The 27,049-nt window shown below is 48.8% G+C and overlaps 4 protein-coding genes across 5 annotated transcripts; all 4 read left to right on the forward strand.

Moving 5' to 3' along the window:
* The first annotated feature begins 476 nt into the window (after positions 1 to 476).
* LOC122367632 (uncharacterized protein DDB_G0290685-like) lies at positions 477 to 6,279 on the forward strand. The gene is made up of 2 exons (XM_043340937.1): positions 477 to 1,030; positions 3,087 to 6,279. Exons 1-2 carry the CDS (start codon positions 752 to 754, stop codon positions 5,565 to 5,567), a joined length of 2,760 nt encoding a protein of 919 aa, XP_043196872.1. The 5' UTR covers positions 477 to 751; the 3' UTR covers positions 5,568 to 6,279.
* A 3,872-nt stretch (positions 6,280 to 10,151) lies between these two features.
* On the forward strand, positions 10,152 to 13,743 carry LOC122367638. Its single transcript, XM_043340944.1, has 3 exons — positions 10,152 to 10,419; positions 10,571 to 13,672; positions 13,711 to 13,743. The coding sequence occupies exons 2-3, from the start codon at positions 11,528 to 11,530 to the stop codon at positions 13,741 to 13,743; spliced, it is 2,178 nt and encodes a 725-aa protein (XP_043196879.1). The 5' UTR covers positions 10,152 to 10,419; positions 10,571 to 11,527.
* On the forward strand, positions 13,706 to 19,585 carry LOC122367633. 2 transcript variants are annotated; one of them, XR_006254091.1, is made up of 2 exons: positions 13,706 to 17,735; positions 17,887 to 18,037. XR_006254091.1 is itself a non-coding variant. In XM_043340938.1 (2 exons), exons 1-2 carry the CDS (start codon positions 13,793 to 13,795, stop codon positions 18,686 to 18,688), a joined length of 3,360 nt encoding a protein of 1,119 aa, XP_043196873.1. In that variant the 5' UTR covers positions 13,706 to 13,792; the 3' UTR covers positions 18,689 to 19,585. The 2 variants fall into 2 exon arrangements, 1 of the variants encoding a protein (XP_043196873.1); XM_043340938.1 differs by lacking the exon at positions 17,887 to 18,037 and adding an exon at positions 18,260 to 19,585 and having other exon boundaries at positions 13,706 to 16,723.
* A 1,819-nt stretch (positions 19,586 to 21,404) lies between these two features.
* LOC122367634 (peroxidase-like) lies at positions 21,405 to 26,191 on the forward strand. The gene is made up of 2 exons (XM_043340939.1): positions 21,405 to 22,136; positions 22,661 to 26,191. The coding sequence occupies exons 1-2, from the start codon at positions 22,122 to 22,124 to the stop codon at positions 25,973 to 25,975; spliced, it is 3,330 nt and encodes a 1,109-aa protein (XP_043196874.1). The 5' UTR covers positions 21,405 to 22,121; the 3' UTR covers positions 25,976 to 26,191.
* Positions 26,192 to 27,049: the final 858 nt, after the last annotated feature.

Below are 27,049 nucleotides of genomic sequence, written 5' to 3' on the forward strand. Positions count from 1 at the left end.
CAGTAATCGGAATGTGAGCAATGTTATTACAATCGGGACGTATGTAAATACACCACAAATTTCATCCGCAAACCATGGTATGTGCCTCATGGCATGAAACGAAATGAAATGAAATTCAACCTTGAATGGTTTTTAACACTGTTCTGAGAGCCATTATACAGAAAAATAGAAACAGCCGTGCTCTCATGTTTAAACAAAAGATACTTATTTCAAAAGAAAAACAAATTTGTATCGAGCAGCTTTCGGCGTTGTGTCATCAGCTCTCATGTTTATCCTTATTTTGGAAGAATATTTTTTTCGAAATAATCTACCAATATAACAACAATGCTATGAGCACAGCTACGATAACTTAGGTTTGTGCACCTGAGAATCTGTACATCATAGTGCATGGAGGCAATGAGTGAAGATATATTCTTTCTGCGACAGTGTGATAAAGATGCTCATATTAACGCTTTCATAGTAAGAGCATAAACTGTGGAACCGACCCAGTAGTTTATACCGTCATGTAGGTTCGCGATGAATCACTGGATTATTGTGTTTACTGTTTACAATGTTTATCTTCACACGAAAGTGAATCTAAAGCTACTTTTAAGGCAAGCTAAAAAGACCGAACGCTTTCACGTTCAGATAAGACCGATGTCCTGGAGGCCCACTATGATTCACCTTAGGTTCACATAGGTAGACCCTATCAATTATCAGCTGTCAGTCCCCAGTGACCTTCTTAAAGCAAGAATGCACCCACTCGTAAACGATGTCCTGTCTGTCACAAGGAAGCCAAACAATTTCAAACTGCCGTGCACTGCTTATGGAATCAGAATCTGTCTCACGATCATCCATTGTCATCATCCCTCGGCAACAGGACAGGGAAAAAAATCACCGTCATGCGACGGCACTGCACAGAAGCTATATATGCCGGGCGCGGCGAGGCAGGACCAGACCCGGGCAGGTACCGGGCCGAAGGGACAGCGTCCCCCCTCTACTGTCGCTGCTCGTGCGGCTCAGAAGGCGGGCCACCATGGACGGCAAAAGGGTAGGTGACGGTGTAAGAATTGTTGGTATGGTATACATTATGCAATAGTGTCTGGACCGTTCAGTCTATGTAATATCTGTCATTGTGTTTTTTGTGCCTATTCATTCATATGAAGCGACTTAGCTCGTTAACTTCCCTTGTGTTGCGCACGGTTTGCATTTTTTTGGCGTTGGAGGCGGGCGCATTCCTGATTAACTGATAATGGATTGCGAAATAGTTAAAAAAAAGCATTGATAATGTGTCAAACGCGCCATATCGGCCCTACAAAGACACGGATTATTAATACACCTATTTAGAAATGAATAATGACATAGGCAAACGACATAGTTAGCATTGTGCATGTCCACGTGCACGGTGAGACTCCTGATAACTTGTTCGGGCCACCCTTCAAACCGATCTCAGTTGTACTAGCTTTGAACGCAAGCGGCCCAGCCGTTCTGGAGATGTAGAAAACGCCCCTGCACGTGCGCAGTGCGCACGTGCAGTAGCACCCCTACTAAAACGCATCAAAGTGCATTGCCTGATGAGTTTCAGTTCATACGCTTAACCATAGCGCAATCGGCCCAGTCATCGCGGAGTTATTGTAAACGGAACCAATTACACTCACCTGATATGGGACGAGGCACGTCCCGTAGCTCTGTCACCATCGCCCATCACAAGCAATTGAATTTTTTTAAAGGACGGGCCTATCTAATGCGGAAAATATTTAGCAATCGGTAAAGCGATTACCGAGATGCAAGGTTACGAAAAACTTCACGGGAAGCAGGCTGGGCCATTTATGTATGTATATTGTATATCAATGAGATTTTCCCTAAACCGCTTCAAGAGCTTAAATAAACATACAACATTTAAAATAGGTACTGAGTAACTTATGGTCGGCCTTCGTTTGTTTTCATCCAAAAAGAGGCATGGACTGAACAGTGAACAATGCCTGAATTGATTCCTTAAAGGGACAGTATCACCATTTTGATGAAATTTGACATTGCATAGGCCCCACCTTTCTGGTCCGGGAACTGAAGACCGATCCTCGAAGCTCCACACCGTTATCCCGCTATCGCCGCTCAAAGTACGAAAGGTGTACCACACTTTGAATCGTGCTTCACTATCTTCACTGTTTAAATGTTTGCGCCGTTTTGAATTGACCGCCAGTAATAAAACTTTTACCCTGGTCATTTCATCAAATTTTATAAAGCCAAAACGTTTTTCGCACTTATTCATCACCGTTAAATTCATTAAATAGTCGTAGGCAATTTCCGCTGTTTCCTTCGGATTCTAGCGGCTCAACAAAGGAATTCCTCCAGCTTGAATCACAATCTCCCTCCAATGTATGACGTTTATCACGTGATTGTCACGTGATATTTTCTCCCATTGTCAATTGTCACGTCCAATTGTCACTCCCTCCAATTGTCACGTTATATTTTTATAGGCAATACCTAAGGCTACCTCTCCCTAAGGACAACTCAATCAGAAGAACGACCGCGTAAGCGTAGCGTCAATAATGTATTATCTGCGCCAGTTCTGTAGTAATTTTGCATGCTTCCAAACTGGCAGCCATGCTTGTATAGTGGTGGTTCGCTCATGAAAATGAATCATGAAAATGAAATGTGGTTGCAATATTTTTCACCGAGTTCGGTCCTCAAACTATGTTTTTCTGATTCAGAAAAATAAGAAATGCTAGTAAAAAAAAATCAGCTCCATACATGGATTTTTTTCGATGATACTGTCCCTTTAAAATACATTTAATTTGCAGATCCTATTGCGGCAGAACACATAAACGTTCACCACGCCAAGCAAAATGATGGCAAAGCCGTAAATAGCATAACCGAAGGATTGTTGTCAATAGTTGAAACACTATTCTTTAGAATTGTGTTTTTCTATTGAAAAACAAATCTGAGTTCCCTGACAATTTGGCAAAAGCTGCCCGAGATCAGTACAGCTTGATGCTCGAGAAAGCGGCTGTTCCATATATTCGAGTTGTCATTCGTGCTCCTGTATTTTACTACAAACCATGTTGTAAGCAGCGTCTGACATCTAACACATTTCACTCCATTTTCAGGTGCTGCTCGTGGCGGCAATTTTGTTCTGCATCAGCCAGATCGCAGCCGGCTGCGAGTGTAAGAAGCAATGCCCGAGGAGGGGGGATACCGCCACAAAGTGCGCTCTCGCGGCTGGAGGCCAGGGAGTGTGCTGTGGGGGTATTGAAGGTCATCAGCAAGGTTCGCCCCAGACGTCAGGACCACACGATCACTCCATTAGCAAGCCCAAGACAACAGCCGACGACGATGACGACGACGACGACGATGGCGACGATGGCAAAGACGACGACAGCGATGACAACAACGATGGGAAAGACGATGATAAAGACGACGACAAAGACGACGATGACGATGATGACAATGACAAGAACAAGAGTGCAAGACGCGGAAGCGGCGGTAGAAAGGGAACTGACGGCAAGGTGAGTCGACGAGGCAATCGAAGCAGAAGTCAAAAGAATAGCCGACGCTTGCAAGAGTCTGAGAAAAATGAAGCAACAAAAACCAGCCGCTCAAGAGATGCTGACGGCAAGCGACGCGGTAGCTCAGAGAGTTCAGTTTCTCGCAGAGGAAAAGCAAAATCCAGAAGAACGACAAGCAGCAGCAGGAGGCGTTCGGCAAAGTCTGGAAGACGGAGGGGAGGATCCAGGAAAAACAAGCGCAGGTCTAACAGAAGGCGGAGCAGCTCTCGGAAAACATCATCCCAAAGACGCAGCAAAAATGGCAGAAGTAGCAGACGTCGTTCTTCTAGGAAGCGGTCAGGCGAAAGAAAGCAGAAAAACAACAGGGGTAGAGTTGAAGGCACTGCACCTCGTGCTGAGCGAAACAAAAATAAGGAAGACAAAAACAACGCCGAAAACGAAACAGCTGGGGAGAAACAAGCTAAACGGGCAAATACTTCAACAAAACGTGCATCAAGAAATAACAGAAAAGGAAGGGAACACGGTGCCAGCAGCGCGACAAAGCGAACGACGTCAAACCGCAGGGCAGCATCAACCAAACAAGACAAACCAAAAACCACTGTATCAAAACCGACAGCATCAATTCCAGACAACAAGACAACGGCACCAAAAGCCGGCAACCAGGCAGCAGCAGTACCGAACGTAGACAGCAGGGCGACAGCAACGCAAACGTCAAGCCACAAGACGCGAACAGCATCGAGACGAGGAAACAGGAAAACAGGAGCAGCGAGGCGCGAGAACAAGACAAGGACGACGACGACAACGACAAGAGCACCACCAACAACAACACAGAAACCAACGACAAAGGCACCAACAACAACACAGAAAACAACGACAGAAACGCCAACAACAACAACAACAACAGCAACCACAACGCAGACGGCATCAACAACACAAACCACAACCACAACGCAAGCAACAACAACAGCATCAGCAACAACGGCAGCAACAACGCCCACAACGCCAACAACACCAACGACACCAACGACCCCCACGACACCAACAACAACCACCACGACCACAACCACCACTACACCAGCACCAACAAACAACAACTACTACCAGACGAGCCACCAGACTTATCCGCCTCATAAATCCGCCTCCATAAATCCTCATAAATCCGTTCAAGGAGGCGGAATCGCTCCCAACAGCGGAAGCGGACAACACGGCAGGTCAAGGGAGGGAGCCTGTGTCCCACTGGTTCTGTGTGCTCAATTGCCGTCCCATCCCCGCCAGCTGCTTTCCAGATTGTGTCGTCTCCCAGATCAGACCCCCGGAGTTTTCTGCGAATTTGCTTCCATCCAGCATCCAAAAGGCGGACAGAACGCTGGCGGACATAAAACAGGCGGACAGAACTCGGGCGGACAGAATGCTGGCGGTCATAGCGTTGGCGGACAAAACGCTGGAGGACATAGCGCCGGCGGACAGAATACTGGCGGACATAGCGCCGGCGGACAAAACGCCGGCGGACAAAACGCCGGCGGACAAAACGCCGGAGGACAGTATGCTGCCGGACGGTTCGCAGGTGGATATAACGCCAATGGGCAGAACGCTGGCGGACAGGGGGGACAGTACGCTGGCGGCCATAACGCCGGCGGACAGAGTACCGGCGGAGGCGGACAGAACGCTGGCGGACATAGTGTTGGCGGTCATAGCGTTGGTGGACAGTACGCTGGCGCCAATAACGCAGACGGAGGCCAACAGAGCGCTGGCAGTCATAGCGTTGGCGGACAGAACACCGGAGGACACAACGCCGCAGGACACAACGCTGGCGGACAGCACGCTGGCGGACACAACGCTGGCGGAGGCGGACAGAATGCCGGAGGATATCACACCGGTGGATATAATGCCGGAGGGCAGTATGCTGGCGGACAGTTCGCCGTTGGATATAACGCCAGCGGACAGAGCGTAGGCGGGCAGAACGCCGGCGGACAGAACGCAGGCGGGCAGAACGCGGGCGAAGGCGGGCAGAATGCCGGAGGATATCATGCCGGCGGGCAGTATGGCGGAGGACAGAGTGCTGGTGGATATATGTTCCGTTGAACCGAATCAGCAACTCTGGCTTCCCAGCCTCTGGCTAGTCTCAGACCTATGGATATTCTTGCACTTGGTTCATAGGCGGATCCAACCCAGAGTTTTGGGAGGGGCAAACCATCACAGTTTATTGTTTCTTTTCATGCACTGCCATAGACGCAATGTTAAAAATGATGTCCTTTGTGGAGGGCAATTGCCCTATTTGCCCTCCCCTGGATCCGCCACTGACTTGGTTAGTAAAAACATGACACCAGGTGCTCTCTTCGTCCCTTCCTGACCTCCAGTTGACTCACGTTCCCTGACCAAATTATATTCCGTCAAACGATATACGACGTTCGAGGTTCCTGGTCAAAGTAATTTCAATTGATACTCATTCACATAAGAATAGCCAGATGATTAAAAAAATAATAATAATAGAGCATCTCAATTACAATTATTGTCAGAAAGCTTCACCGTTACCAAATACCCACATAACTGTTTTGTAAGCTTTATTCACTCCAAACAAAAAGAAGATTGAGAATTTCAACTGATATCCTTTCCCGTGGAAGCACTTGCTCCCATATTGTACCTTTACCCTTTACGATTGTACATTTTCAGGTGTTGGCTATAGAAACGTCAATCTCATTGACTTCCTGTCATTCCGTTTTCCTTCCCTGCAATGTGTTATCAAGATTTTGTTTCGTGCATTGATGCGATTCGCAAATAAAAGCTACCGAACTCAGCACTGTCTCACTAATGGGTGTATCCACCGACAGGGCAAAATAAAAGAAGCACATTCACATGAGAAGAGTTTATTTTGTTCTGAATATCTTTGAAATTGATTGTCAAGGGCTTGTTAACGGGTGAGATATTTTCCTTATGATCGCAGCATGATCACACCCATAAACCTTTCTGTGGCGGAAAATGCAAAGATCACAAGGATCTTCTACTGCGCAGCTCATGCTGAAATAGTGCATACATTTGCATTGAACTTCAAACGTTGTGCTTTGTTGCGCTGCATCATTGCATCCGCCAATGTCAATGCAATTATTGCATGCACGACACCAATTCTGAGCATAAGCCCTTTTCACAACACAACGGAATATCCAGCACCTATTTAATACGCTTCATCCGTTTTTTTTTTTTTTTTTTACTGATAAATTCTAGTGGTTATTAAGGTAAAACCCAAAATTGTTAGGTTTAGGTTGCTTCGGTAGGTTAGGTTGTAAACCCTATTATTAGTAGGGTTTCCACCTTTCGAATGCCATGTCGATCGCTTTGCTTTTTTGTTTTCAAATTCAATTAAACAGGTGTCCAATGCTCTGTCGCGAAAATGGCTTAGTGTATGCGTGCATTGGTGAACTACCAATGAACAGCAAGAATAATAGATACGAACTTCTGTTTTAGCTCGGAATCAAAGGTACGTTGAATGTACGTCAGCACACCCGTCGCGACAAATCTAGCGGCGGACCTTTTCTGAAATGAAACAAAATAAAATTGGTTAAATGATTTAAAAGTGATTTGGAGTCGGGTCATTCAAAGTGATCTAGTGAGCTGACATTCAAAACAAGAGGGACGCCGCTTGCGTACAAATGTAAAGTGATGGGAAATATTCATACAACATTTTGTCACACTACGCACTGCGATATTTCCGCGATTTTCGAAAAACCTTCCGGTGATGGTGGAAATCCGCCAGGACGAGCGCGAGCTTAACCCATTAGAGCCGAAAACTCTTTTTGTCGACTTTCACTGCGATTTTAACATATGTTTGTCAGGCACCCTCTAGGAGAACACATGTGCATTTTTAGCCAGATCACGAAACCGGAAGTGTACGTTTCCGGTCTGGCAGCTTTTGCTGCCAAGCGTATCTTACGTAGTCAAAAATGGAGTAGTTTGTCACATTTCAAAGCACAAACATATCAAGACCGCGAGGAAATGATGTTTCGATACCAACAACCTTTGCCACAGAGTGCCTCTTATCGGTGCTTGTACAATTTTCACGAGCTATTTTATTTCCGTACCAGATATGGTCTTGAATATGTGTTATTGTTCGGATTTCCATTCGACCGTAGCCTGCAAATAACGACCGTAACCAATTATTCTCAAGAATAATGGCTAAAAATCAAGACATCAGCTAACAGATCAGCTCGTTCTGAGAGATAATGTTCTTTCTCTCACTATTTCAGCTCACACACGCTTTCCCTCCCCACACAATCTTATACAGGCTGCGACGAAGGTTTACTTCCGTCGACCGTTTATTTAAAACAACTTGGCGTGTTTCCAATGTGCTCCAATGCGCTATCGCGTTACTTTGAACGCATTGTGTCCTTGAGTCCTTCTCTGAAGCGAAGATTAGCTAAAAAGCTGACCTCTACGAATGGGGGTTACTGGTATGGGTAATTGTTTAACCATTGAACAGCGCATTTACAGCGAATTGTATGTACTGAACGCCTAAGCATGGACGGTCAGCTTTACAGTGAGAGCTTCGTAGTTGCGCTATTTGCATGCTCCAAGCTGGCAACACATCGAAGGACGCTGCCTAACACTTTTAAGCCCCCGTTTTCACCAACAAGCGCTGGGGGAAGAACTTTAGGGACAAGTAGCGTCACGTGGGTATAAACCCCAATCAACATGGTCCTCCTGCGTCTCAACCGTCGCCAACATTGTCATGAAGAAAGCACCTGGGAAATTTGACCATTCTGCGGAGAACCTGATCAAAAGTCTTATTCATAAGGATCACTCGGATAATGTTGTCCATTGATAAGGGAGGAACACCCTTGGACTGAAGGCGCTTGACTATTGGTACGGCCAAAATTAACGAAAATGAGCAAGCCCAGAGCCCTCAGATTTGCACGAAACGGAAAATCTGGTCGGTAGAAGAGTGGAAACTGAGTAAGTATGTACAAAAGGGTCTAGTTCGGCGATGAGTCTCCGTGTCAATGGTTTCACCACACGGACCATCAAAACGAGAATGGGCTGAAAACGCGGCCCAAGTTTCGACAGACTTCGGCGTAAAATTCTCGCCGCAATGGTATGCCGATCTATCACGATGTCCTAGCAGGACCTGAGCTGAACCAGCTGGACGTGATCTAGCAAAAGACGAAGTCGATCCCGACTACTACACAGAAAACATACTGAGAAAAACGTGCATCTGGCATTAACAGGGCGGTCACCACTACCGTGTGCTCCAACGGCGCATGGTGTCCCGCAGGTCGGACAGCATTTTTATGCTGGACGGTACTCCATCTCATCAATCTTTCGGAACTATGATGATGATGATGAATTGGGGTTTTTGGGCGCCCGCACTATAACAGTGGTCATCGGCGCCCATTTCCGGAACTAGGCGGTGCCAGAACCATCTGTCCGATATCTGGGGGAAGGACACTTGGCTAGAGAACAGTTCTGGCCTAAATCCAATCGAATTATTTTGGAGGATAGTGCAGCAGGAGCTAGACATGTGCAAACTTCCCGGCGACCTCGGACCGCTCGGAAGGGCGCTCAAGTCCCTGGCGCCCCTTTTTCACATGGCGGACGTCCCTTTATAGCTTTATAGGCACCCCTCTCTCCCAGGTAAGCGCCCATTTGGTCATCAAAGGCAACCCTATAGGTCTCAGAGGCGCGCTTCTTTCTTGTGCAATGCGCCCGTTTTTCGCATGCAATGCGCCCCTCTTTCGCATTAAGGTGTCCCTATGGAGTGGACAACAGATGCACCCCTATAGACCTTACAGGCGTCTCTCTTTCTCATTGAGGCGCCCCACTGGGCTTCATAGGCGCCCGTCTTCGGCATGCAGGCGCCCCTCTTAGTGCAGATGCGCCATCATGGCCATGACCTTTGTAGGCGCCCCTCTTTTGCATGGGGGGGGGGGGGGCGGGAGCCGCATAGACGGCGGAACGGGGAGGGCACCGGGGCACCGTGCCCCCCTTTGATTTTGGCATTTTAACGTTAGCCCTGTGGGCGTTGCATGGAAAGAATGGGACCAAAAGTCGACAGTGCCCCCCCCCCCCCTTTAATTGAAGGTGTTCCGCCGCTACTGCGGGAGCAGGGCGGGGGCGGCCCCATAGGCCTCAAAGGCGCCCCTCTTCCCGTTCGTCTATAGAGTATAGAGCCACGGCACCATCTTCCCTTAGGCGATGGCGTGCCTTTTAAGGGATGGATCCTCTGATGACAGTTTGTCCGCACCACTCCGTTAGAGCGTAGTTCAACGCCCCCATGCTTCAGCTATGGCGGAATACATTATACGCCTGGTAGTGCATTGGTATGTGATGCTCTGCAGACAAGAATACATAGCAGAAACCCCGATAATGACCCTTTTTGGAAAGGCAAGGAACTGGGGCATTACACTATGCGCCATAAAGTCAGGCATTGCTGCTCATGTACGAATGGCACAGCAAAAAGGACGTAACTGCTCCATTTTTGACTACGTAAGATACGGTTGGCAGCTTTTGCTGCCACCTAAATATAACGCACGATTGGCGATGTTTAGAGAAATTGATGTCGCACCTGAGCTCTTCCCAGTGATAATTACAGATTTCTTTACAATCATCAATAATAAAAAGGCAACATTTATTCACACCAACTTCACAACTTCTGTTAGCGCCGCACGGCCCCCAGCGGCGGTGCCGTTGCGACGCCGCTCAGCGGCGGTGCCCTCCGCCTATGGTAACTACGCTATGTTGCTATGGTTACCGGATTGTTTTGTTTTTTACTTTCTTTCGGCTCGATTTTGACAAGGTCTGGCTAGAATATGAATAATTACGAAAGATAAAGACGAAAGATGTGATTGATGACTGGCAAAAATGTTGTTTGAGTGAAAAGGAAGAATTTTGGCTATTGATTTAAGCATGAACACTGTTCGTTACGCCGGAGAGTGACAATTTGTCGGTAAGCACTAAATCGTACCAAATGTCGGATGCTATTGTGAAGCGCTTTGCTTATTATTCTGAAATTATCGTGATACGACTGACTAATGTTATGATACGGATGTATTTGTCTGGAACTTACCTTGTTTTCTTTGTGTGTATGCGTGTTTTAGTTACGGCTCGGCTCAGGCTCCTGGCTCCTGGCTCCTGTTGTACGAGGCTCTGTGGTATCGGCTCAGGCCGTTAGCGCTGGAAGAAGGAGGAGGAATGGAGGAGAAAATATAGAGGACTGAGAGCCCGTGAACGACGTTTCTCATTGACGGCGCGCGAACATTTAGTAACGACAAATTTCAAGAATGCGACTTCAAGAACGGCGGCGGAAACGGCGAGTTCTCCAGCGCCATCAGACTTCAAATTCTACAACGCGATAAGTGCCACAATGTCACTAGTTTCAGCAGCTTGCTTTGATGCTGTCGCCATTTGCGCATTGCATTGCCTACCAGATGAACTCTTGCTTTGAAAAACACTATTCGTCAGTGTTAATGCTCGTGGAACATTTGTTGACTGTTGCCGTTGGTACGACTGGCAGCCTGCGCCGACTGCGCTAGAAGTACGAGTGTACCATTGGTACTAAGTGGTACCGATGATCAGTGTTGCCATGTTGAACTGTTGCCATTGGTACAAGTGCAGTGTACCCATGTTGTGCATAGAACGGTGCTGCCGTTGGTACGTTTCGCAGCCTGGCCGGATATAACCTGGTCGACGCATGTTGTGTACGGTACGGTGCTGCCTTACATTTTGCCGCCAGGGAATGTGAACTTTGATGACAGGCTTGATTTGGTACAACATGATGTTGCCTTGGTACGTTCCACAGCCAGGCAATATGAGCTTTGACAATGGGTTTGTTTTGGTACCATATGATGCTGCCATTGGTAGGTACATTTGACAGTCAGACGATTTGAACATTGACAGTTATATGCTTCTTGGGTACAATATGGTACTGCTATTGGTACATTTCGCGGTACATTGACACGAGATGCACCCGACTATGACAGCTGCTGTTTATCAGTGCTGAACACATTTGGCATTACGCTTTCACATGCACATAGGTATATTAACATACATCAGCTATGGACATTGACATCGAGAAACTGGTAGTGCGGGACCTGAAGCGTGAGCTGGACGCCCGCGGAGAAGATTCCAGAGGAACCAAAGCTGTTCTGAAGGAGCGGTTGGCGCAAGTTCTGAGAGAGGAGGCGTGCTTCAAGAAAGCGGTGATGCCCGATGAAGATGCAAGAAGTCAAGCCGATGTTGATCCAGAGTCGATCGCAAGAAAGGAAGCGTTTCAGATGGACGTAAGAAGTCACGATGGTACTGATGCAAGATCAGTCAAGTCTACGTCCAGCAGAGCATCTGTCACGTCACAGAGAGCTATTGAAGCGGCCAGATTAGCCGGGCTGAAGGCGAAGATGAATGCATTGAAGCAGAAACATGAACTTGAGGAACAGATAGAAAACTTGCGCAGAAAGCAAGAGGAAGTGCAACTGCTGGCTGAACTAAAGGAGTGTGAAGCCAAAGAAGCTGTGCTGGCACGATTTGAAGCACTTGAACATGAAGAAGACGATGAAGCTGGAAATGAACATAAGCAAGATGATGAAGCACATGAAAGTGAACAAGATGAAATGAAACATGACAAAAAACAAGACAATGAAACGAAAGCAGACAGACATGCAGGTGCAGGAAGAGCATCTCATGACAAGTCGGCTGGCTCAGTTCAGCAAATGGATCTCAACACAACGGACAGGCTGGTGATGAGAAGAATCGGACTTCAGCCATTGGAGTTACGTGCGTTTGATGGAACCGAAGAAGACTTCCTACCATTCATCACAGCTTTCCAGTCTAACATTGCATGTAGGCTGGACAGGGAAGAAGAGAAGCTGATGTACCTGTTGCAGCTGACCAAAGGTAAGCCTCGTGACATTGTAGCCACCTGCGTCTACCTGGGTGATGATGGTTACAGTGAAGCTATTCGTCTACTCAAGGTGAGATATGACAATGTGATGAAGTCTAGAGCATCAGTGATCGAGAAGATTCAAAACTACCCGCGCGTGAGATATGAAGATGTGAACGGCCTTGATGACTACTCAGTGTTTCTGCGAGGTGCTCTCAACGCTCTTCACTCACCTGTTTTGGCAGACAGTGGGTTTGATTCATGGATGATCTGCCAGGCCATTCAGAAGACGCCGTGGGTCGCTGATCGCTGGCGCAGAGCGGTCGACAGGATCGAACAGGATCAGAGACGAGACAGAAGAGAAGACGGAGAAAGGAAGAGGACTGACCAGAGGCAGGTCAGTTTCAGAGACTTCGTCGAGTTCATCGAATCAGAAGCAAGGATCGTGTCCCACTCTGTCTATGGAAGACATGTGCTCAGTGCTCAAGAGAAGAAGGACACACGACCACAAGCCACGACCGTGCAGAAAGCACAGCAGCCTGCAGGAAAGCAGATGAAGAATCGGGAGCATCAGCTCCACCAAGAACGAAGAAGTCGAGCTTACGCAAGCAACATGAAGCAACCGGCCAAGTGTGCCTACTGCGAGCATCCTCATGACCTGGAGACTTGCAGAGCTTTCGGGGCGAAGACTGAGGAAGAGAAGACTGACTACATACGTCAACATGGACTATGTTTCGGCTGCTTACATGAAGGACATATCTCCAAGAACTGTCAGAAACGAAGCCGCTGTAAGAAGTGCGAGAAGTCGCATCCTACAAGTATGCACAGAGATGCGCTGCCCAACGCCAACGTCGTGACGGCAGGACATGTGTCACAAGAGTGTGAAGGCGGTGGAAAGCTGCAGGTGCTTCCAGTATCAGCCAACGTCAAGGAACGGTCCGTGCTGACTGGAGCCTTCATAGATCCTGGCAGCACGCACTCATTCATCTCACGTAAGCTGGCAAGTCAGTTAGGCATTCAACCAGACGAGAAGACATATGTAGTCATGTCCACCATCAATGGAGAGCGAAGAATGAAGACCTCGTTGGTCACTGGTGTCAGTATTGGAACTGAAGATGGTGGCAACCAAGTTGAACTTCCAGCGTTGTATGTTCTAGAGCACATACCGGTGGAAAAGCAAGACATCGTACGGCAAGAAGACATCAGCAAGTGGCCACATCTCCGACAACGTGGAGTTGAAGCTGGTTTTACTGAGAAGACATCAAGAGAGATCGGTCTGCTCATCGGTGCAAACGCCAGCGTGGTGTCAGAACCATTGGAAGTGGTGAGCTGCCCAGGTCAGAAGGGCCCCTACGCCGTCAGAACCAGATACGGTTGGCTGGTCTGTGGCGTTGAGGGTAAGAAGGGACCAGGTGCACACGTCGCGCGTGTCAACCGCATCAAGATGCTGGAAGATCCCGAGCTCGAGTTCCTTGACAGCCATGATAGTCGCAGAGGCTACTCAGTCGAGGACGTCAAGTGGTGCCTCAAGGTGGAAGATACATGCAAGAAGGACGGAAAGAAGTACGAAATCGGTCTGCCATTCCGAGATGCGAAACCCGATCTGCCAGACAACAGAGTGATGGCAGCAAGACGACTGGAATCACTGAGAAGAAAGTTCGAGAAGGATCCAAGATATGCAGCTGACTACAAGGAGCAGATGAAGAAGCTTCTGGTTCAAGGATATGCTGAGGAAGCAGCACCAGACTCAGAAGAAGGAAAAGAAGAGCGCTGGTATATCCCGCACCATGGGGTGTATCACCCGACCAAAAACAAGCTTAGAGTAGTTTTTGATTGCAGCGCGTCATACAATGGAGTGAGTCTGAATAATGTACTCATGCAAGGCCCGAACCTGACGAACTCCCTGGTGGACGTGCTAGTCCGCTTCCGACAAGAGACGGTAGCCTTTACCGGTGACATCGAGTCCATGTTTCTTCAGGTGATGGTACCGGAGAGCGACAGGAACTATCTGAGCTTCCTGTGGTGGCCAGAAGGCGACACTTCTTCAACACCACGTGTCTTCAGGATGACAAGACATCTGTTCGGAGCGACATCCAGTCCCAGTTGCGCGAACTACGCTCTTCATCGGACGGCAGAAGACTTCGGCACAGGATACACCCCCGAAGTGAAGAAGACACTGCAAAGAAGTTTCTATGTGGATGACGTATGCCAATCGACGACGTCAGAAGCCTCCGCTGCGAAGATGGCGCAGGACCTGAAGCAGCTGTGCAGCATGGGTGGCTTCCGACTCACGAAGTTCAACTCCAACAGCACCGAAGTTCTGAGAGCGCTATCAGAAGATGACAAGGGAAAGACTGAAACTCACCTTGGACAGGAAACCTCTTCTAGCGAGAGAGTCTTAGGTGTACTCTGGGATACTCACAGGGATGAGCTTGGATTCAGCATCGACGTAGACGCTCTAAACAGAAGACCACGTACTCGACGCGGAATACTCTCCGCGACCGCAGCCTGTTACGACCCGTTAGGCCTGGCTGCTCCTCGCGTTCTTCAAGGACGGATGATTCTTCAGGAACTGACGCGTCTACGAACCGGCTGGGACGATGACATTCCCAATGAAGTTGAAGAAGAATGGAACAGATGGCTGAGTGGGTTGAAGTCCCTGCCAGACGTACGCGTGCCAAGATGTTATGATCCGTATGGCATAAGTGCCGCGGATGCAATGAGTCTGCACCACTTCAGTGACGCCAGTCTGAAGGGCTATGGCACCGCGTCATACATACGCACTGTGCGCGGAGATGGTGAAGTGTTCTGTTCCCTGGCTCTTAGCCGAGGCCGAGTCGCTCCGCTCAAAGCGATTACGGTCCCGCGTCTTGAACTAGCCGCAGCCAAGCTTGCCGTAGACGTGAACCAAGAGCTCTTGCGAGCACTGGACATGAAGATCCATGACGTCACCTTTTGGACGGATAGCACGACCGTGTTGCGTTACATCGAGAACGAGACCTCGCGCTATCACATCTATGTGGCGAATCGACTTGCTGCGATACACGCTGGATCGAAGAACGAACAGTGGCGGTACGTACCCTCGTCGCTGAATCCTGCTGACATGGTTTCAAGAGGAGTACTGCAAGACAGCGACATGTGGTACAACGGCCCGCCATTTCTCAGGAGCTCACAGGAGAATTGGCCAAGGTCTCCGTGCGTCGGTGAGATTCACCCGGATGACCCGGAAGTGAAGCAAGCGAAGACAAGTTCGGCAGCTGTCGTCGTGCAGAACAAGAAGGCTGACAACTCCAGCGCCAATCCCATCGATCGTCTGATTGAATATCATTCGTCATGGAAGAGACTCACGAGAGCGGTGGCATGGATCCGCCGAACGATCAAGACTCTGCAGCTGAAGGCCAGAGACGAGCAGGGAGCCTCCAATGTGAGGGAGCTCACTCCTGCTGACATAGAAGATGCCGAGAGGATCATCGTGAAGCATGTTCAGAAAACTCATTTTCTGCAAGAACTGACTGACCTGGGAGTGGGACGTGAGGTGCGATGTGCCAGTCGTCTGGCGCGGCTGAGCCCATTCGTGGAGGACGGTCTCATCAGGATGCGCGGACGCTTGATGAACTCTGCGTTGGACTGGGCTGCCAAGCATCCTCTGATTCTCCCAGACAAGGACAAGGTAACTGACCTGATCATCGCTGATCGTCACGAGAGGGCAGGACACGAAGGACGCCAGTATGTTCTTTCTGAACTCAGGACTCGATACTGGGTACTGAAAGGGAACAGCGCAGTACGACGGTGTTTGCACAGATGTGTGAAGTGCAGAAGACGACAGCGCCCAGTTGAGGGACAGAAGATGGCAGACTTGCCACAGGATCGTGTAGAGGAGGCCACTCACCCGTTCAGTAGCACTGGTGTAGATTACTTCGGGCCGCTATACGCCAAGAGAGGTAGAGGTCAGGTGAAGAAGTTTGGAGTCATTTTCACATGCCTCAGCACGAGAGCCGTGCATCTCGAGCTCGCAGACAACCTTTCTGCGGACTCATTCATTTGTGCCTTGCGCCGCTTCATTGCAAGACGCGGGAACGTTCGCCTGATGCGTTCCGACAGGGGAACGAACTTCACAGCAGCAGACAAGGAGCTGAAGGAAGAAGTTGATGCACTGCACGCGAACGAAGAGAAGTTGAAGAGAGCGATGCTGGACAAGGGCATCGAGTGGATGTTCAACGTTCCTGCCGCTTCCCACCACGGCGGTGTGTGGGAGCGTCTCATCAGAGGCGTCCGGAAGATCCTGAATGGTCTGTTAACCAGCCAAACATTCACAGAAGAGACGTTGCACACACTCTTGTGCGAAACCGAGTGCATCATGAACAATCGGCCGCTGGTGCCGGTTTCGTCGGACCCTCGTGACGAGGTGCCTCTGACTCCGAATCACATCCTGCATTTGAAGTGTGTGACACCGGTATGTGATTCTTCAAGTGAAGATGACCTGGATGGACCCAAGAGATGGCGACAAGCTGCTTACCTAGCTGAGCAGTTTTGGCGTTCGTGGAGACGGCTATACTTGCCTCTCCTGCAGCAGCGATCTCGCGCTGCCACGAGAAGTCGGACGAACCTGCGGATCGGTGACGTCGTCGTCATGGTAGACGAATCGGTACCACGCGGTGTGTGGCCGCTGGGTCTCGTGAAGGAGACCCTGATGAGTAAGGACGGGCGTGTGCGCTCTGTGAAGGTCCGCGCTCGAGGAACCATGTTTCTGAGACCTGTCACGAAGGTAGTGAAGATTCTGGGCGCAGAAGAGCAGTCTTGGTGAAGCGATGGAGCTGCAGCTACACTGTATAACACAGCATGAGTCTAGCAGCACACCGCTAAGTCATTGACACCGGACACTTTAGATCATGACACGCCACACAGGCTCATGATACAATCACAATGATAGAAATCAGGAACGGTGCATGTATATAGGATGCGTTCTACTTGCGTGTGTTGATGCTGATCTCAGCGACGCTTGTTTCGGTAGGCTGTGCAGTGTGCCTATGTGTTGTTATATGTAGGTATAGTTAAGAAGTTGGTTTTGAACCTGGATGGTTCAAAGGGGGCGGGTGTTAGCGCCGCACGGCCCCCAGCGGCGGTGCCGTTGCGACGCCGCTCAGCGGCGGTGCCCTCCGCCTATGGTAACTACGCTATGTTGCTATGGTTACCGGATTGTTTTGTTTTTTACTTTCTTTCGGCTCGATTTTGACAAGGTCTGGCTAGAATATGAATAATTACGAAAGATAAAGACGAAAGATGTGATTGATGACTGGCAAAAATGTTGTTTGAGTGAAAAGGAAGAATTTTGGCTATTGATTTAAGCATGAACACTGTTCGTTACGCCGGAGAGTGACAATTTGTCGGTAAGCACTAAATCGTACCAAATGTCGGATGCTATTGTGAAGCGCTTTGCTTATTATTCTGAAATTATCGTGATACGACTGACTAATGTTATGATACGGATGTATTTGTCTGGAACTTACCTTGTTTTCTTTGTGTGTATGCGTGTTTTAGTTACGGCTCGGCTCAGGCTCCTGGCTCCTGGCTCCTGTTGTACGAGGCTCTGTGGTATCGGCTCAGGCCGTTAGCGCTGGAAGAAGGAGGAGGAATGGAGGAGAAAATATAGAGGACTGAGAGCCCGTGAACGACGTTTCTCTATATTTTCTCCTCCATTCCTCCTCCTTCTTCCAGCGCTAACGGCCTGAGCCGATACCACAGAGCCTCGTACAACAGGAGCCAGGAGCCAGGAGCCTGAGCCGAGCCGTAACTAAAACACGCATACACACAAACACACACTCACTCTTGTGCGACTCACTCTCACACACTCACTCTTGTGTTGCACACACTCTTGTGCGAAACCGAGTGCATCATGAACAATCGGCCGCTGGTGCCGGTTTCGTCGGACCCTCGTGACGAGGTGCCTCTGACTCCGAATCACATCCTGCATTTGAAGTGTGTGACACCGGTATGTGATTCTTCAAGTGAAGATGACCTGGATGGACCCAAGAGATGGCGACAAGCTGCTTACCTAGCTGAGCAGTTTTGGCGTTCGTGGAGACGGCTATACTTGCCTCTCCTGCAGCAGCGATCTCGCGCTGCCACGAGAAGTCGGACGAACCTGCGGATCGGTGACGTCGTCGTCATGGTAGACGAATCGGTACCACGCGGTGTGTGGCCGCTGGGTCTCGTGAAGGAGACCCTGATGAGTAAGGACGGGCGTGTGCGCTCTGTGAAGGTCCGCGCTCGAGGAACCATGTTTCTGAGACCTGTCACGAAGGTAGTGAAGATTCTGGGCGCAGAAGAGCAGTCTTGGTGAAGCGATGGAGCTGCAGCTACACTGTATAACACAGCATGAGTCTAGCAGCACACCGCTAAGTCATTGACACCGGACACTTTAGATCATGACACGCCACACAGGCTCATGATACAATCACAATGATAGAAATCAGGAACGGTGCATGTATATAGGATGCGTTCTACTTGCGTGTGTTGATGCTGATCTCAGCGACGCTTGTTTCGGTAGGCTGTGCAGTGTGCCTATGTGTTGTTATATGTAGGTATAGTTAAGAAGTTGGTTTTGAACCTGGATGGTTCAAAGGGGGCGGGTGTTAGCGCCGCACGGCCCCCAGCGGCGGTGCCGTTGCGACGCCGCTCAGCGGCGGTGCCCTCCGCCTATGGTAACTACGCTATGTTGCTATGGTTACCGGATTGTTTTGTTTTTTACTTTCTTTCGGCTCGATTTTGACAAGGTCTGGCTAGAATATGAATAATTACGAAAGATAAAGACGAAAGATGTGATTGATGACTGGCAAAAATGTTGTTTGAGTGAAAAGGAAGAATTTTGGCTATTGATTTAAGCATGAACACTGTTCGTTACGCCGGAGAGTGACAATTTGTCGGTAAGCACTAAATCGTACCAAATGTCGGATGCTATTGTGAAGCGCTTTGCTTATTATTCTGAAATTATCGTGATACGACTGACTAATGTTATGATACGGATGTATTTGTCTGGAACTTACCTTGTTTTCTTTGTGTGTATGCGTGTTTTAGTTACGGCTCGGCTCAGGCTCCTGGCTCCTGGCTCCTGTTGTACGAGGCTCTGTGGTATCGGCTCAGGCCGTTAGCGCTGGAAGAAGGAGGAGGAATGGAGGAGAAAATATAGAGGACTGAGAGCCCGTGAACGACGTTTCTCATTGACGGCGCGCGAACAACTTCCTTCTTTGGTGTCCGCCGCACGGCCGCCATCGCGCGCCCCTTGCACCCTCGCGATAAATTGTTTATTTCTCAGCACATTCGCTTTCTCGATCAATAATTCGGAGCGCACATGACGTGCATTGTTTTGGTCTTCCGTTCTGGTGAGAAACCTTGAATGTTCACCGCAACGTTTAGGAATGCGGCGCTATTTTGTCCGGTGGCAGCAAAAGCTGCCAAGCGTATCTAATGGGTTAAAAAGCGAGTTCGATGTATAATAGAGGTTTCCTCAATGTCTATAGGTGTTTGATGTAATGTTGCAGCTTTGAAATTTTTCTTGCTGTAGGTTCTAGCAGCGAACGTAAAAATAACGATGATCCAGTTCATTCCAGTGCCCAGCATACACACACAGCAGCCGCGCAACAGGTCGACGCCACGCCTTTTTTTTTAAACGATGCAAACTGTAAAAACTCCGGGCAACCCTGAGCCTACCTTTGCCTCAAAGCAGGATAGTGGCCACAGAGCGTGTCACATCGGTAAGAGGCCCAGGATATCAAGATGCACCAACTATGACTCAGATTGGTGCCTCGCAAATTTTTCTAGTGATATGGAGTTTCCGCAGAACCGTTCGCAATTCAGTTATGTTTGTAGAGCTTGTTGCAATCCTGCAGAGAACGACTGAAGCCGAGGACACGCAATGGGGCACCGATGGAGTCTACTGAAAAGCTGGGGGACAAATACTTGACACTTGACTGACAGTGTGGTAAAAGCCCGAAGAAAACGTATTGTGTCCAAGTGATCATGGTTCGTGTTACGGGTGAAGCTGGGTCAACCCCACGGTCAAACGATTCAATCGCCTATCTCGTAGTTTTTAAGCATATTACGGCAAACGCTCGTTATTGGTTCCAATCTAATGCCAACCCATGATCCGCCGATTTCTGGTTCATGTTTTGTAGTGCCAGTGGTAAAATCCCAGTGTTTCACGAGTCACAAGTCATGCATATGATTATATCTCACCAAATAGTGACAATGCTTAACAGCCAAACGCATCGCCCATAGATCTCTGTACACCGTCTAAGCCTCAAAATCAACATATCTAAAACGTTGCAGAGTGGAGGGTATTTCACAGATGATCGATAAGCGGTGACGTAAGACAGCTATTGAGCGTAAGAAAGTTCGAATACAATGCATCCTACCATCTGGATAATTCATATGGTACATTCTAAACATAGGTAGGTAGGTTATGGCCCCGTGCCCCCCCCCCCCCCCCGGTTTCACGGCATTGTTCCACCTGCCATTGCAGCCTGGCCGGGAAAACGTCTTCAGTTAGTTATTTTCAACAGCTGCAAAGAACTTCCTGGACTCTGGAACTGCGTAGCACGACTAACAAAGGTTCCGATACAGAAACTGTGTCAGTGTCAATCCATCATCTTTACCCAAATAATCCATAATTCAAACTGAATCATTGATCATCAGCTGCAACTGCAGTGGCGAAGAGCTCAGCTTTGTCTGGGTCTTCCTTATTCGCGCTGCTGTACCTTCACCTATTTAATTATCAAAACATTGACTGGTCATGTAACATACTGTCAAAACACAACAGCGTCGTTGGAATCGGGTACTGAGATAAAAACCAGCAGAGGCATACCATCATCTATCAGCCGCAAATAAATGCGCAGCTGGCATTTTCCTTGTTACACCCCAAAACTGTGTTCGTTGTGGGACACCATATGTTCACATCATTGTGCTTGTGTACGGTACAAGAGAATTTGTCACCGAACATGACAAACATGCCCTTCCGTCATTTTGCACGGCTTGTTTAAAAACAGTGTTCAACATGACTCGAGTAATGAAACAGAATCATGTCATTGCAGTTCAGAACCGAATCAAATAGCTTGACCAGTAATTGAACACTGAAGGGCCTGTAGAGTGTAGAATGTAGATACCTACTAGACAATAAAATAAAACGCCACAAGAAAAACAAGGATCGCATTGATCGCAAAGGTATCGTCAAGACAAAATGTCACTGAAACACGTCTACTTGAAGTTGAAAGGAAATTTAATGGATTAAGGGCCATTGAAAGGTTTCACACTTCTGATTATAATACCGATGTTTTAAGCCGGCCAAGATCAAGTCAACATTCAAAAATGTTCATACATGTGGGCCTCTTCAATTTCCATTTGCCGCTTTCCAATGATTAACTAAAACTAGGGGGTGCACCGTGCATGCCTTCAGCAAATGGCCACAAGGAAGCCAAACCATTGCAAAACACTGTGGCGCAGCACTATAGCTCAGGAATCCCTCTCACTACCATCCATTGTTATCAATTTTGACCACACATTGAGGAAAACGTTGCTGACATGTCACAACCCTGCAGAGAAGCTATATAGGCGGGGTACGGCGAGGAGGGGCCAGAGCCCGGCAGGAGCCGGGCCCGAGACCGGGCCGGTACGGGCAGAGGTACCGTCGAGGGAAGTGAAGCGTCTAGACCGAGGTACCGTGCCTTCTTCACGGAAGGTGCTTGGGCGGCGGAGCGGGTCGTCTCAGAAGGCGGGCCACCATGGACACCAAAACGGTACGTAAGAGTGTAAGAATGAGTATATGGTATGCAAAATTATATGGGCCACTGTGATCTGTTTCAGGCATTTGTAATATACTATACGTAGTACTATAACGTAGCGTTACGTAGCGCGCGCGTTATTTTTGTATCGTGTGATTTTTCCTCTTTTTTTACCAAGTGTAAGAAAATTATTGTTTTTCATCAGAGGTTATTTATATTATTTTGTTCTTCGTAAATGCTACCAATAAAATCGTCACCGTTGCTTACTGAGCTAAAACATTTATTTATTTGGTAGCATTTATTTATTTGGTAAACATTCACTTGGTAAGCAGCAGTGCAAAAGTCGGCCCTATTCATTGTGCTAATTTAGTTCAAGACTTAGCACCAGACTTAAAAAACATAACTGCAAAAAGATTTATCATGACATTGGTTGCATGGAAAATTCTGATTCGTACGTCCGTGCATTAAAAACAATATTGCTAAACATGCATATTCAATGTGTGACATCATCTGATTCCTTTCTTCTGCACCGTTTTCAGGTGCTGCTCGTGGCGGTGATTCTATTCTGCGTCAGCCAATTCACAGCCGGCTGTGAGTGCAAGAAGCAATGTCCGCGGCGAGCAGCTACCAAGACTGGGTGTGCCCTCTCCACTGGGGACAAGGGAGAGTGCTGTGAGGGCTCTGAGGGCCATCAGAGAGGGGCTACCGAGGCGTCAGGACCACATGAACATTCCATCAGCAGGCCTAAGTCAAAAGACGACGACGATGACGATGAAACTGGTGATGATGATGACGATGACGATGATGATGATGACGACGATGACGATGACGATGACGATGACGATGACGATGGCGATGACGATGACGATAATGAAAATAAAAAGAACAGAAATGCAAGACACAGAAACAGCGGAAGAAAGGGGAATGACAGAAAATTGCGTCAACGAGACCATCGAAACAAGAGTGAGAAAAATTCAATCATATCAAACCAGCATGGAAGAAGCAAGAATACAACAGGAAGCGAACACGCTGTTAGCAACGAAACCATGGGAATGAAGCTAGACAATACGACAATAGTATCGAGCCCAAAAGCATCAAATACAGACAACAAGACCACAGCAGCACCGAAGCAAGACAGAAGAAACAAAACTTCCAAGCAAAACCAAACAAAGACATCACAGATGCCAGACAGCAAGGCAACAACAGCGACGAAGTTGGATAACAAGCCAATGACGACAAAAACTACAACAACTGCAACAACAACAAAGGACAAGAACAGCTACGAGACCTACCTGCCTCATGAACCCAACGTCACGTGCCTTCCCCCGGTGCTCTGTCCAAAAACCACCTCTCACTCTGCCATAGGGTCCCACTCAACTTGTAAGCTCTCTGACGGTTCATCAGGAGTCGCGTGCTTCTCCTCCGGTACGGGATCTGACACTCGTCAGGAAGCCCCACTCGTTCGAGGTGATGGAGCTCCTCTGACAAGCGGAAGAGGACTGAAGGGTACGTCAAGAGGTGGCGCCTGTGTCCCACTAGTTCTGTGTGCCCAAGTGGCGTCCCAGCCTCATCTGTTGCTTTACAACTGGTGTCGTCTTCCAGATCAGTCTCCCGGAGTTATCTGCCAGTTCCATGCCACCCAGACCCAAAGCAGCCAGAACGCTGGTGGCCCAAAACCCCACAGGTCCAAACGAGCGATTCCAACTTCCTCGCCCCTGGCCAGTCTTAGTCCTATTGATACGACGAAAATGGGATCGAAGGACTTTTTCCGAGTTTCTCAGTCTGCCGTCACTTCTCTTCAAGGCGTCATCCAATCCGGAAGACAGGCGTTCTCTCCGAGCACAAGTACGTTCGCGGCAGCAGCTCAGTCTCAAGCACCATCTCCAGATCCAGAAAGTCCGACAGCTCTCACCTTTCTTAACTCCATGCCCTCAAACGAAGCCTTGGCGCTAAACGAGCGAGCGCAGCAGTCTGTCTCGACAGTTGCTGATCTTCAGTCCTTCTCTAGTGGCAGCCTAGAACGCGTGCAGAGCATTGGACCGACGGGAGCGTCCGACGAAATTGAAAACAGGATCGGCTCGAGCGCTCCCATGTCGTTGGCGACAGTGCTGCTCGTCCCTGAGTGTGTCCCAGAGGCGCCGACCCTGTGCCAGCCCAGTCTCTACCGCTCGGTCACCGGTGTTTGCAACAATTTGCGGTTCCCAACAAGAGGGCGTGGAAGAACAGGGTTCAAGCGCCTCCTTCCAAACACCTACGACGACGGTTTGTTCACGACTCGAACCAGAGCAATCCGAGGAGGTACCCTTCCCAGCGCAAGGAAAGTCAGTGAACGCGTGCTGGACACAATGTCAAATGAACTACGCGACTTCACATTGTCTGTGATGCAATGGGGTCAATTTATCGATCATGATCTAACGCATGCGCTGTTGACAAGACGCAGCGATGGCAGTGGTATTGAGTGCTGCCTGAATAACGGCAGGACTTTCCCAGACTTTCCACTTCATCCTGCATGCATCCCCATCCGTATTCCCAGCGACGACCCATTCTACAGCCAGTTTGGCCAGCGTTGTATGAGCGTTGTTCGCTCTTTACTAGCTCCAGATCCGCTGTGCATTGCTCGTCCTGCCAATCCTCTTAACGAGCTCACCGCTTATCTAGATTCATCCAACGTCTATGGCAGCGACGAGACGAAGTTCAACGCTTTGCGCGCCTTCCGAGGTGGTCTCATGCTTACCAGCGCGCAGGATCTCCTTCCGCGGACAGGTAATGACTGCCGCCCATCCGCCGGCGCTTGTTTCCTGGGTGGTGACAGTCGTGTTAACGAACAGAGCGGTCTGGTCGTCATCCACACCATCTTTGTGCGCGAACACAACCGCATCGCTCGTGGCCTAGCCCGCAGGCATCCCAACTGGAACGACGAGCTGCTCTTCCAGCAGGCCAGGAGGGTCCTGAATGCCGAATGGCAGCATATCATCTACAATGAGTGGCTGCCGATCATCATTGGATATGACTACGCAAATGCGCATGGATTACTGCCACTGAGAAGCGGGTTTTCAAACTTATACGATCCCCTCGTTGACGCGTCCATGTCCAACTCTTTCTCTAGCGCTGCGTTCCGTTTCGGCCACAGCATGGTTCGAGATGTCTACGACCTTATCAACGCGGAAGGTCAGGTGTTCAGGTCGATCAACATCACCAGAACCTTCTTCGACCCGAGCATCATCACAGAGAGTCTCGTCGGCCACGCGCGGACGCTAGTCGCGCGCCGATCGGAAACGTTCGACACAAGCATGGCGGAAGGACTTCACGAACAGCTCTTCACCACAAACTTCATATTCGGCCTCGACCTCCTCGCATTCAACATCCAGCGCGGGCGCGACCACGGAACTCCAACCTACGCGCAGGTCGCTAGAGCTTGCGGTATAGTCGACGTCGCCTTCTGGGGTGACCTGTTTCGAGTCATGTCGCCGGAAGCGATCGACAAGCTTCGTTCCGTGTATGACGATCCTCGCGACGTGGACCTCTTCATCGGAGGTGTAGCGGAGGAGCGTGCACCAGGGGCGCAGGTCGGTCCCACCTTCCAGTGCTTGATTGGCCAGCAATTCTTCGACCTGCGTTACGGAGACCGGTTCTTCTACGATAACGGTGGCTTCCCACATAGTTTCTCGTCGACACAGCTGCAGGAAATTCGGAAGAGCAGCTGGGCCAGGATCCTGTGTGACACGCTTGGGCCGGAGTTTGGGAACGACTTCACCCGGGTGCAGCCGCTGGCATTCCTAACCACACTGGGTGTTAACCAGGTCATCGACTGCAGGACATTGGCTATTCCGACTGTGAACCTGGATGCATTTTAATGGGATCCTTTCACATGCTTAAAAATGGCAAGGGTTCAACCTTACTTAGCTTCACTGATTCTCTATCCCTTTTTGATTCACGTGTTCTCAACTATGTTAAGCTGCAGACCTGAGAAGAAAATAATAAATACAGAGTAATTACCATGGTGCAGGCATATTATGCATTGTTTTTGACTGAAAGCTTTTGAATATAAACGAAGTGCGAGGTAAGCAGGATTGAAACGGCTTCGCAATGAGTTTTTAATCAAGGCTGATCGAGTCGTTTACCCTGTCCGTTTTGTCACAATAAAAACGTCACAAAACAACTAATTGGCGTTGTTTATTATTTCCATGTGTTCAGTTGTTGCAATGTGCCAGTGAATAAGTGCCAGCCAGTCAGGGCATAACATCAGGATCACATTCACACACCGTTTAGTAAAGAACAGCTCAATCTTAAAAGGGTTTTCTTAACAGCTCGATTTCAGCCAAATCGGGATGGCCCGGTCATGGGTGGTAAAAAAACTTAAGAGCGTTCTATCTCGAGAACGGTAAAGATTCCCACCCTAGAGACCATGATTTTCGGAATAAGCGTGCTGAGAAGGCTCTGTGAGCACATCCAAATCGGGATGGCCTGGTCATGGGTGGTAAGAACTTTAGAGGGTTCTATCTCGAGAACGGTAAAGATTCCCACCCTAGAGACCATGATTTTCGGAATCAACGTGCTGAGAAGGTTCTGTGAGCAAATTTTCAGCTAAATCGCGATGGCCCATTTCTCGCTGCTGGATTCGCTGCTCGCTGCTCGCCGCTTGTTTGACAGACGTTATCAAACAGCATATATCGCGCATTTTCACGTGTATTTACGTTCAATCATTGTGTTTCCATGCCCTTTCGCATCACCTCGTTCAGTCAGTACATATGTCAGCAACAATGTTGGACATATAAATGCAGCCTCTGACCTAATATTGAACCATGTACTCAAAAGATACAGAGATACGGGGCGCTCAATAATCATTCTTGGAGACATCAACAGGGAACGGCCCTAAGCTGTACCCATCGTACACATCGGAACCGACCTCGCCAGGGGTAGGGGCCACG

The sequence above is a fragment of the Amphibalanus amphitrite genome, unplaced genomic scaffold (genome assembly GCF_019059575.1).
Source record: "Amphibalanus amphitrite isolate SeventyFive unplaced genomic scaffold, NRLGWU_Aamphi_draft 000884F_arrow, whole genome shotgun sequence".
Classification (NCBI taxonomy): domain Eukaryota; kingdom Metazoa; phylum Arthropoda; class Thecostraca; order Balanomorpha; family Balanidae; genus Amphibalanus; species Amphibalanus amphitrite.

What these genes read in the sequence shown, in the direction of transcription:
- LOC122367632 (XM_043340937.1), top strand. Translation starts at nt 752, where the DNA reads ATGTCCTGTCTGTCACAAGGAAGCCAAACAATTTCAAACTGCCGTGCA. An exon ending in CCACCATGGACGGCAAAAGG is followed by an intron (nt 1,031 to 3,086) that starts GTAGGTGACGGT and finishes CTCCATTTTCAG; the next exon opens with GTGCTGCTCGTGGCGGCAAT.
- LOC122367638 (XM_043340944.1), top strand. Translation starts at nt 11,528, where the DNA reads ATGGACATTGACATCGAGAAACTGGTAGTGCGGGACCTGAAGCGTGAG. An exon ending in TGTCAGAACCATTGGAAGTG is followed by an intron (nt 13,673 to 13,710) that starts GTGAGCTGCCCA and finishes CTACGCCGTCAG; the next exon opens with AACCAGATACGGTTGGCTGG.
- LOC122367633 (XM_043340938.1), top strand. Translation starts at nt 13,793, where the DNA reads ATGCTGGAAGATCCCGAGCTCGAGTTCCTTGACAGCCATGATAGTCGC. An exon ending in TCATGAACAATCGGCCGCTG is followed by an intron (nt 16,724 to 18,259) that starts GTGCCGGTTTCG and finishes AATCGGCCGCTG; the next exon opens with GTGCCGGTTTCGTCGGACCC.